The sequence below is a fragment of the Amphiura filiformis genome, chromosome 10 (assembly GCF_039555335.1).
Source record: "Amphiura filiformis chromosome 10, Afil_fr2py, whole genome shotgun sequence".
NCBI lineage: Eukaryota > Metazoa > Echinodermata > Ophiuroidea > Amphilepidida > Amphiuridae > Amphiura > Amphiura filiformis.
In genome coordinates, this window is record NC_092637.1 from 42,205,687 (window position 1) to 42,218,143 (window position 12,457).

Sequence of the window (12,457 nt, forward strand, 5' to 3'; positions counted from 1 at the left end):
GTTGTGACTACGTTATTTTCGACGTTGATTTTTGGACGTTAATATAACATCATTATGACGTTGTAATGACGTTGTTTCGACGTTGATGCAATGTGTTTGACCAGACCTGGTGGCAACGTTTGAATAATACGTTCAGAAAACGTTACACAAATACGTATCTGAAACGACATGGAATAGTTTGGATGTTGAAACCATGGAATGTAAATTCTTCCATCCAAGGAGATGGTTGTCCAACCAAAATTTCTCTATCGTGTCGCCTGACGGCGTGAAACTTAGAGTAAAGACTTCTATTACTGTTCTAAACTTTGAATTTTCATAAGCTCTCCCGGTTTGGGATTGAGCATCATTGTTGCCGGATGTTAATATAATGTCACAATCAAGTTGTCTCGACGTATAAAGCACGTGGTTAAAACGTGGTTTAAAAGTCATGAACTGACCCCGATACAACGTAATCTACGGTCGTCGAAATTACGTAAATTTGTGAACTCGTATTCGTGTTGTGATAACGTTATTATCGGACGTAGATGTAACGTCGTAGTTTCGACGGTCACAACTTGACGTCGAAACAACGTCAAAATGACGTTACATTAACGTCCGTGAATAACGTTGTCACTACACAAATACGAGTTCACATATTTACGTACTTACAACGTCCATATGTTACGTTTATTCCACTTTGTATAACTTTTAGACGACGTTTTAACAACGTAAAATTGTTAGCTGGGATCTGGGGTCAAGGCGCCTTATCTGGGGCTAAGGCGCCTTATCTGGGGTTTAGACTGCCTTATTTGGGGTTTACGTCTCTTATCTGGGGTTTATGTCTCTTATCTGGGGTTAAGACGCCTTATCTGGGGTTTATCTGGACCCTATATAATTTTATAGCAATATGTAATTTTTTTATCATGTTTGTGTTGGTAATAAATTATAGTTCTTGAAACCCTATAAGTATAAGTTGATCGCAAGTTCCGCAGATTGGTAGTTGCTGCCGTTTTATGCGTAAGGGGTCCATATCTGCCCCCCCCCCCCCGTTACCCTTCCGAAGATGGAAAGAGCATACGCCTAATCATAACCATGACCCTTAACTTATTCTAATTTTAACCCTAATCCTACCCCTTCAATGACGTTTTACACATTCCGCGGGCATGCATGGTCACACGATTACAATATTTTTTCAGTCAGTCAGTCATTTTAATAGATCCCCTGACTTTTTTACTAGCTACTTGAGCCATAGGATCTATGATTGAGCATGAGTTAGTACTATTCCAGATGTCGGCGTATATCTCCAGCTTTCCACCAGGCAGTTTTCTCCATAAGGCCACGTACCTAGTAACAGAATGAGACAAAGAAAAAAAAACCCGATGGCATGTAGAGATAAAATTGAAAACCTAATTAAAAAGACTAGTTTGCGTATGACGTTCTGTCAACCAGACCAAAAATACTGTACTGCGCAGGTCAGCAACCAATCACGCAGCACCTTTGCCCTGACGTCAGATGCAAACTAGTCTTTTTAATTCGGTCTTCAATTATAATAGTATGCGAGTGCAAGAAAGTCGTTTATGCAATAGCTGTTTTGGGCTGGGGCTAAGCCGTCCATCATTTGAAAATTTTGACCTTTCGCCTGACCCCCTAGATGGAGTGTTTGGTACCAGTTGGGGTGGCAAAGCTGCATTGCTACCATAGGTTGTTGACCTTACGGGCTCCACAAAAATGCCTGATTGCAATTGAACCTCAGTAGCCTTTGATGGGAAAATGTCATCGAACTTTATGCACAGGGTCAAATTTCAAACTGACTCAAATTGTGTTAAAATCATTCCAATGTATTCCGATGTTCATAAGGATTCGGAAAAAGTCATACTGCAGTTACTGTCCGTTTTCCTATACACAATACACAGTGATCTTACCATTGACGCGTGACCTCTACAAATAGCGTACGTTAGAAGTATGTGGATTTGCCTAGTTAACGTCGCTGTGTGAAAAATAACCGGCCGATATTAAAAGTACTCTTCTAAAATTCTAGAAAATATAGTTTTGTAACATGTCCTAAATTTTTAGCTAATTTAGATGTTTGGAAATGTGCGTACTTTGGTGTTTTAGTGTATGTTATAGGTAATAGTACATTGCCTAGTTAACGTCGCTGTGTGAAAAATAACCGGCCAATATTAAAAGTACTCTTCTAAAATTCTAGAAAATATGGTTTTGTAACATGTCCCAAATTTTTAGCTAATTTAAATGTTTGGAAATATTCGTACTTTGGTGTTTTAGGAAGGATATGTAAACGACAGATAACACCAAAAAATATGAAGAATTTATTTCCAAACCGTGTTAAGTCTGCAAACCACCATGCTTCTCATTTTCAAGAACGTTGGTTAACAATAAGCACGTATTGTCTCATTTCGTAAACAAAAGCCCACACAGAATTGTTCTCTAGCGTTCGCTTTATAATCGTTCACCCAACTGAAACTATAATACCAGCGCATTGCTCCATTGTACGTGTAAAGCAGAAACATATGTTGTGTTTATTTTACCAGAGAAGATATGATTTAATCAGTTGAGCTGTTTTCAATGAGTGTTATCTTGGTTTAATAGCTTTTAATGGGGTGTAAGTCCTGCAAAGGTCGTGGTGAATTCTACTGTAGACATGACTGCATCATGTTTGGCCTATATCTATGACGTACCGTTCCTGAGTTATTACGAACGCGTGTTAACGGGGGAGTTGACATACATGATGCAGTCATGTCTACAGTAGAATTCATCTCGACCTTTGCAGGACTTAACCCCATTAAAAGCTATTAAACCAAGATAACACTCATTGAAACAGCTCAACTGATTAAATCGGATCTTCTCTGGTTGTGCACAAGTGACTGTTTTCATGTGCGATATCGCAATAAAGCTGGTATTCATAGCTTCAGTTGGGTAACAGATTATAAAGGAAACGAAAGGAAACAATGTTATGTGTGGCTTTGTTCACGAAATCAGACAATGGCGTGCGTTTTGTAAACCAGCATTCTTGAAAATGAGCAACATAATGATTTTTGACTTAACACGGTTTGGAAATAATTTCTTCATATTTTTGGTGTTATCTGTCGTTTACATGTCCTTCCTAAAACACAAAAGTACGACCTCTCCAAACACCTAAATTAGCTAAAAATTTAGGACATGTTACAAAACTATATTGTCTAGAATTTTAGAAGAGTACTTTTAATATTGGCCGGTTATTTTTCACACAGCAACGTTAACTAGGCAATGTACTATTACCTATAACATTAACTAAAACACCAAAGTACGAATATTTCCAAACATCTAAATTAGCTAAAAAATTTAGGACATGTTAAAAAACTATATTTTCTAGAACTTTAGAAGAGTACTTTTAATATTGGCCGGTTATTTTCACACAGCGACGTTAACTAGTCATATCCCCATACTGTTAACGTAGGGCTATTTGTAAAGGTCACGCGTCAATGGAAAGAGCACTGTGTATTGTGTATACGAAAACGGACAGTAACTGCAGTATGAACTGCGACCACTGACAAAGGCCCCTCCTCTCCCACCCCCTGCCTGCCACACACATCCCTACACACCCCTACATACTTCCCCGTTTCCATAATTGCATCACAAGCCTTGTAATAAACGTAGTGTCCTCTTTCCCAGAATATGGTTCCTACTGGTGCAGACTCAGCTACGGGGTCAATCTCATCTGTAGTAACACTTCCACCTGTACAGCCACTTGCGATGATATACTCAGCGTACTTCTGCAAAGCTGGTTATAATGAGAAGTATAATAATAATAATAATAATAATAATAATAATAATAATAATAATAATAATAATAATAATAATAATAAATAAATAAATAAATTTTGGATTTATATAGCGCCTTTTCTCCAGATCTTAGAGGACTCAAAACGCTGTAATTTCGCTGCCATGGTGAATCATCACAATCAGATCGCATAAACTAGGCCAGTTGCTGCCGAAAGGCGCAAACCTCTCCGCACTTAGATTGTAACATCCACCAATTATCTGTACAGCTCCCCAAATGCCATTGGGTGAATGAAGTTTTGATAACCAAACAACTAATCACCGATTTTTGCGATACAGGAGGAAACCGGAGATCCCGGAGAAAACCTGCGAGAACGAGCATGGAATCGGGATAAACCAAGTGCACATGAGTCCTTGGGCCGCGCCGGGGCTTGAACCCGGGACCTCAGTGGTGCAAGGCGAGGGAACAACCGCTGCGCCAACTAGCTCCCCCGTAAAGTATATGCTTCATCGTCATCATCAACATCATCATCATCATCATCATCATCACCGTCTGAAAATGTACGTCCACTTCCACGGTATAAATATGTCGATTGAATTTCTTGCTCAGATTTACTTCAACGCGAACCTTTCATTGGTTACTGCACCAACAACGTCTTGTCGTTAAAATCTGGACATTTATATAATCTTGATTAAAATATTATTGTCGATTAAAACCAGGTTAACAGTTATGCAAATATACCATACTTTCAATATAATTCACTTATCACTGTCAGAGCATGACTCATTCTGCAAAAAATCAATATTAAATAAAATACGTCACTATGTGAAAAGGACTAATGTCAATTTCGCCGTTCAAATGACAAATACGTCGCGCAAATAAGTCAGTATGTGAAACAGTTGCGCAAATACGTCAGTATGTGAAAAGGACAAAACAGCAATTTTGCCGTGAAATGACAGAGTCGCGCAAATACGTCAGTATGTGAAACGGCAAATTATTCAAATTGCAGATACGATATACTGGGCTTGCGCAGTATATGTGATCGGCAAATACGTCGTTATGTGATGCGGACAATTCAATGTTTTGTAAATACGACACAAAAATGTTAAAAATGTCGAATACGTCAGTATGTGATACGGCCGACGATTTGTATCAATGGGCGGTCAAAAGAAGGACATGTATAAGCGACTGCATCCGCGGACTGCGTCAAACTTTCTCCCTTTTGTTTGGTCAAGTGGGTTATTGCCCACTTCAAGGTAAAAGACTCTATCTTAGGCGCTTCGTTTGAATAAATATGAGTGAGCTAAGAAGGTGTTTTGGACTTCAATAATACTTAAATTTTGATCGCTTACCGGGAACGTTTTCACAGTACCAACTGCGCCCCCCAGCCAGATGCTATGGCTCTGATGATTTATGGCTTGACAACCTTGGATGACGTCACGTTTGTAGATAACGTCAACGTCCCTGGTGGTCTTGGGTATGAGAAGGTACGTTGTCCCAAACTGGATCTAAGTCCAGCCCAGTGATGGGAGTTATTACTACTGGAGATATGCTCATGTACAGCAGTTTGGGACAACCTTCCCATACCCAAGACCACCAGGGGGATATGAGGAAGGTTGACCCAAACTGGATCTAAGTCCAGTCCAGCGTGTCTGTTCAAGTTCGGTCTTTTTTTCCTGATGTGAATGGCTTCTAGGACTCTTCTAGAAAAATCATTGGGTTATTTTTCCAGCACCTTTACGTTTTCCCAGTCTATTTGATGTGATTTATTACTACTGATGATATGCTCATGTACAGCATTCAAATTATTTGTCTGGCCTCACGAATCCCAGAAATGCAATATTTGTGTGTGTACGACATATTTCTAAGAATTTATGGGGCACACGAGGTCACATGCTTGTTGTGTATAGGTCAAAAGTCAAAGTTGCTCAAATTTTCAAAAAACTTGAGGCAAATTGTACTCCTAGCTTTCAGACAAAGAATAGTTTGTACTATCTGCGATATCTAGTTAGCATGTTACACAGCAAAGAGTCAAAAGATATGTATAGTCAAAAGATATCATGCAGGATTCCATAGGATTCAATGGAATTGCTATTTGTCTATCATCTATCTTCTGAACTTGACACCGCAGATAGTAAAAACTATTCTTTTCCTGAATCCCTTGAATTTGAGGAACAGTTTGCATCCATTTTTAGGAAAATCGGAGCACCCATAATAGTATACAAATTGACCTTGGACCTGTTAATCCTCACAACTTGGTAACTTTAGGACCTACGCGCAAAAATGTTTTACATTTTTGTGATCCTTAGACCCAGTAAAATAATTTGACATGTTTTTTTTAAAAGAATTTGAAGAAGTTTTAATTTTTGCCCCCTGTATGATTAGTAGGGGGATTTGGGGTCTTTTTTAGGGTCATGAGGTTCCAATATAGCTTGGCAGACACAATTTTTAATTCAGCATAATTAACTAAAATAATTTGGTTGCCCGCTTTTACGCAAACTTGCCGTTTGATGCTTAAACATAATTTCTAAAATAGAACCAGTCTATTTAGAAGGGTAGGTTTTATTTAAAATGTAAATCCATTTAATTGACTTGTCGTTATTGTTACCCAGCCAGAGCGCAATGAAAGTACACACCTGCTGTATTAATGTCAAGTTAAAGGTAGTGTATTATTTTGAAATTAAATCTAATACTGGAACTGAAATTTTGCAACTCAATTTGCTACATTGCGTCCGAAAACATATCGGACTTCACCAGGCATCTGATTGATGATGGTGTGATGTCAGCCCGGGGGCACTCCCATTTGGGATGTGACGCGTATAAAGGGCTGTTAAGACCCCCTTTTTCAGGGGGTTTAATTGCTGGTCTGCCATTATGGTCTACAAAATCCATGCAGTGGCCCATTTTTAAAGTGGGGTGCAATAAGCATTACCAAGTACGAAGCGATTGGGCTTAATTCCAGGTATGGCGTGTGGCCTGCAAACCCAAACCAGTGGCTTATGTTAAAACCTGTTGACGCTAACTGCTATCCCCAACTATACATACCATCTCTTCCGTTCATTGTTTGGAATCCTGGCGGCATGATTTTGCAATCTTCCGCGAAATGGCTGGTGGCTAAGTCAGTAGTGTTACCTTCTTTCATAAACGTGGACCATTCTGCGTGTTTTTCGGCTATGAACGCTGGTAAAGATGTGTACAATATATATATAATTTGAACTTTAGATTAAAAAAATTAAAAATGGGAGCAAAGATCGTTTGATCACAGATACTGGCATGACTATACATATTTGGTCAGAAACCCCACATACAGGCGCACACCGTCATCATCCCTATATCTTCGTGTTAAAAATTGCCGTGATAGTACGATGAATCCTCACGTTTTTCAACAACTACGCATGGTGATTTTATTCGAGATAGGCCGTGCAACTCAGGCTAAGCATACAATTTGAGATTTTGAGCGCCTGCCACACTGTTTCTATTCTATGTTTTACGATTTTCGCATGATCAATATATGGCTGGCCGTAACCGCCACAACGTGGAGCTGCTACGCGTAGCTTACTTTTCGCTTCGCGGAGCTAAATTGACCAATCATGTTAGATCTTTTCATTACGCGGAGCCAGTGGATGCATCCTCGTTCCAGAGAGAAAACTCTTGCCAAAATTAATGTTTACTATGGGGATTTTAAATGAATCGATTGTAAATAAACCACGACCAGTTGTACAGGATCAATACCATTGTTTGATTAGTGTATAGTCAATGTTACCTTGCATGCATGTGTAATGTGTGTGGCGTGTTTGTTTGTTTGTTTGTCTACTGTGTCAGGCCAGGATCACTGACACCCACGGTACTGATACTCTCATACTATCACGGTGATCATATTGTTGAATGTTGTTGACTTTAAAATAATCATGATGCAGTCATGTCTACAGTAGAACTCACCACGACCTTTGAAGGACTTAAACCCTATTAAAAGCTATTAAACCAAGATAACACTCAATGAAAACGGCTCAACTATGTTACATCAGATCTTCTCTGGTTAAATACACACTGCACTTGTGTCTGTTTTACCCCCGGTTTTACCTGTGCAATGAGCAATGAGCTGGTATTATAGTTTCAGTTGGGTGAACGATTATAAAGCGAACGCAAGGTAACAATACTGTGGGCTATTGTTTACGAAATGAGACAATAGTCTGCTTATTGTTAACCAGCGTTCTTGAAAATGAGAAGCTTAATGACTTAACACGGTTTAGAAATAATTTCTTCATATTTTTTGGTACAAAAGTACCAATATTTCCAAACACCTAAATTAGCTAAAAATTTAGGACATGTTACAAAACTATATTTTCTAGAATTTCAGAGAATACTTTAAATATTAGCCGGTTATTTTTTACACAGTAGTGACGTCAACTAGGCAATGGCCTATACTTCTAACATACACTATTTGTAGAGGTCACGCGTCAATGGTGAGCGCACTGAGTATTGTGTATAGGAAAACGGACAGTAACTACAGTATGTATGGCCTACTACTAGTATATAAAGTAAATCCGAACTGGTTTGCAGTTTGCTGAAGGTCGAATTCCGCAGGGACACCGCGCAAGTTATACAAATTAGCTCCCGGCGATACACTGCAGATCGCAGAACTGTGTGCATAGTTTACCACCACTCTGCCTAGCTATATAGTTATGAGTTTCTTATGAGTGCATGTCCATCTTAATAATAAGTCAGTTCGTACTTTTCATAAACTACTTTTTGAATCATAACTTTCGTGACCGAGGATATCTTGCAACTACGTGACGCTCGTCTGGCAAATTCTTAATGAATAAATTCGCTTCACGTAATGAGTAAGTCGTACTTAATTAGTCAGTTTTACCTCCGAGTAATGAAAAACTCTAACATGATCATGATTGGTCAATTTGGCTCCACGGAGCAAAAAGTCAGCTACGCGTAGCAGCTCCACGTTGTGGCGGTTGCGGCCTACCATATCAGTATCCCATATGATATTTCTATTGCAAGAAAATTTTATTTGTTGTCAGGTTTTATCTTAAATACACTAACTGGAAATTAAATACACTAATTAGTGAGGACTGGTATTTTGCTGTGGATATGTTTAACTGCAATTTTCGGGTAAAAAATTTGAAATCCTGAGTAAAAATTTTGATCATATTCAACTCTTTGAGAAAAAATTTATATAAAAGAATGCATGTAAAATCCAGCTGCAATACAATGTACATTATTGACACACTATCACTCTCTTTATCTACGGCAATAATAGAATATCGATTTCAATCGAATTGAATACGATGCTCAGTTTTGAGTTTGTAGTTGACTACTAAGCGACCTAAGCGATCGATTGCTAGCCAATCAGATAGAACTCCTTTTCTTGCGTTCGGTGAAATATCAGTCGCCCGTCGCTCACCAACGGAGTATTAAATTTATATTTATCGAATAGGAAGTCGACACTGTGAGGCGTCAACATTGGGGGAGGGGATAATTGCATGGTCCATCCCCTATCACATTATTGGGGGAGATGTACCCCCATCCCCCACCCCACCGAGCCCCCCGGGATCTACGCCAGTTCCGCGACAAACCTGCCCGGTAGGTCTGCACCGTGTACATGTGCAACCCTCATGCAGGTCCCACGTGAAACGCTGAGGAGGACGGGGATAATTTTTAATAATTATTAAAAATTGTTATTATGTAAAAAATTAACTTACGCTTACCTTTTACTGCCATAATGTATAAGTATAGGCCTAGATTCGTTCTCTCGACATGGAGAAATAAAATATGAAAATCAATCCATTATTCTCATGACATAAGCTCGCTTCACAAATTCTGTGTTTGTGATTAGAGTCAGTCGCAGCCGGTCTGTGCTCCTTCGTCACTAAACAAACCGGCGGAGCACAAACCAGCTGCGACCGAGACTCCTATTACAATTGATAGACTATTGATCTGGGCCAGCTTATTAATACATGTGTAATTTAGAGTAATATTGCAAATAAAAATTACAAATGGGTGCAAAATAAGATGAATAATGTTATTGAAAATTACCTTTTTCGCAGATAGAGAGATTGGTAGCGAGTGATAAAGTCTACGTTAAATACAATGCATGCATGTATGACGACATGAATATGGTGCATGCAAAATGTCATGCGCACACCCCTCTCACACGAAGTCCAGTGGTCCGTAGCTGTGCGCTGCATTGTCAAAAGCTCATTAGCAGCTGCTATAAGCTCCAAAACTGGGAACCATTGTATACTTTTTGGGCGCCCACTACGGCGGCGCCCCACTATTGGCTTGACTTTGCAAATCACTTCAAATTTTGTTTTTTCTAGATTTACTTTGCATTTGTTTTGTTTAAAAGTAAGTGCTTAGATTAACACAACTATAAAACTTGGTTTTGATTTAATTACTGTCTACTAATATGCATTGAATGCCAAAGCAGCAGGATTAAACGCTTGAAATACGAAATTAATGAAAATGCCTTTTAGGTCTTCTGAATACGCAAAACGCCATTACAGGCAATCAAGACATTTCAAGAGATGGCGCTATGAAGACAGAATACGAGCCAGGTGAAGTGCGGCATGATTTACTGGAATAAACAGAGACGGCATAATCGCGCACACGTATGGCACGTATTTTGTCCAATAAAAGAGAGAGAGGGGAGACTGGTTTCCTCTGTAAAGAGCCTGGTGTCCAATTTCTTGATCCAAAAAGCTGCTTTGTCGATCAAGGAACCAAGAATTCCATCGATAAACAAGATTTCTTATTTTAAAAAAAATCAGGGATGGTCTCATATCTCTGGAAAATCTAGCGCGTATACATTTCATTTCATTTCATATTTATTCAAAATAACATCGTGGCAAATAGCCAAATTGCGTTATTTTTACAATCTTAAAACATCAAAAAATTATTTACTATTATTACATATAAAAGTTATTAAAATTATTACAAGAAATAAGCATAAGAAAAACATAAAAAATTATATTGCGCATAATTATAAAAGCTTATCTCCACACTCAACCCATCACACCACATTCACACACACCCACTCGACTCCTAAGCACACCTCTTACTCCCAAACACAGTGTCCCCAAATAATACGTGCCACACTCCAAATCAAATAAGCATCAAATAAGCATAAGAGAAACACAAATATTATATTGCACATAATTATGAAAGCAAACCCCTTAAGGATACTTGGCCATCAATTTCACACAGGGGCGTGTTTGAAAAACGGCACAGCGCATTAGTAAAAAGAATAAAAAATACTAAAATTCACACCAGGGTTCGAACCACTGCCAAGGTACTATGAATGCTATAGTGACATGTGACTGCCTGTCGTGTCTGGCTGTCGTTAATGTCTGGCGATTTTCAAAGATATACATATCAACACGTTTCTAGTATATCGAATAGCAGATTTTAGCAGAAATACAGTCATAGTAAGACATAGGACTCTACTTGTCTGTTTGTTTTTCATTTAATACAAATTAATTATGATGAATTGAACTGGTATGACTCTTAGGACTCGTAATAAACGACGATTCATTTTCTAATAAATAAAATAAAAACGCTGGGTCATGCACGTCATTATAATTTAGGTCAATACCCGGGGAACGACACTACGCACACATACGTGTATAGGCCTACCTATACTCAATGATCCAGACAATAGCATTTGAATATACCGCCCTTATGGATGCATGCATCTGCTTGACATGTCTGGTATACTATACCATAATAGCTTACAATAGATACCCCCACCGTAAATAGCTCTCTTCATTTCTTCGCTGTGCCAATATATACGCGTAATGTGCGTAATTTTGAGGCATATTTTGTTCAAAAATGATAGGAAGGGACTGTTTTCAGCCAAAATGTTGGCTCTCAGCAGATGCTCAATGATACCGGGAAGTGTTGCAGAAGGTAAGCGTACTCTTTATTTATTCAAAATATCACATATCAATGAATTTAAATTGGAAATCCAAAATGGAAATGTCAGGTCAAAATTCTCACCTTAGAATTATTGTGAAATAAAATCAAACCAAATTTAGGCTCCGCAAACAACGTCCAATTATTCCCATTGGTGTTTGCTACACGTGTATATAATAAATTGTGATTTGGGGCTAATTTGAGAATAGTCAATGCCTCGAGTTTCAAAATACACCGAGTGATGTTTTTGATCAAAAACCTCGACAATTCAAGACTCTGTACAAACAAATCAAGAATTATCTGGGATAATTGCAACTAAGTATAATGAAAGTTACGATCTAAGATACCAGCTGCATCATTAATTTCCTGACTATGATATTTAGTTGTGGGAAAAGAACACTTTAATGTTTTGGCGGGATTATTTGCCGCCAAAAATTTCAACCAAAAAGAGCATGTAGCCTTAACTAATCTTATCTCCACACTTATCCGCACATTATACACATCCCCTCACTCACTCTTAAGCGCACCTCTTACTTCTAAACACAGTCACCCCAAATAATACGCACACACACCAAATCACTCATATTCACACTCATACCATAAAAATTGTCACATCAAATTAATTAAATTGCATCAAATTGTTAAACTGCATCATTGGGTGAAACAAAACATCAATTTTTAAGCATTTGAACTGAGCGGTTCAGAAAGAGTCCAATTGGACTCTTTCTGAACCGCTCAGTTCTACAAGGTAAACGAGTGATGGAATTAGAATTA

The 12,457-nt window shown here is 38.5% G+C and overlaps 1 protein-coding gene across 1 annotated transcript; it reads right to left on the bottom strand.

The window, feature by feature from the left end:
• Positions 1-1,175: 1,175 nt before the first annotated feature.
• Positions 1,176-9,490, bottom strand: LOC140161892 (uncharacterized). Its single transcript, XM_072185188.1, has 4 exons — positions 9,478-9,490; positions 6,803-6,937; positions 3,589-3,757; positions 1,176-1,323 (listed from the first exon to the last, which is right to left on the bottom strand). The coding sequence occupies exons 1-4, from the start codon at positions 9,488-9,490 to the stop codon at positions 1,176-1,178; spliced, it is 465 nt and encodes a 154-aa protein (XP_072041289.1).
• Positions 9,491-12,457: the final 2,967 nt, after the last annotated feature.

Bases quoted from the DNA above. Each gene is read 5' to 3' on its own strand.
- LOC140161892 (XM_072185188.1), bottom strand. The intron at 3,758-6,802 runs GTATGTATAGTT...CATTATAACCAG, and splicing joins AACAATGAACGGAAGAGATG to CTTTGCAGAAGTACGCTGAG. The intron at 1,324-3,588 runs GTATGTAGGGGT...TTCTGTTACTAG, and splicing joins GCAATTATGGAAACGGGGAA to GTACGTGGCCTTATGGAGAA.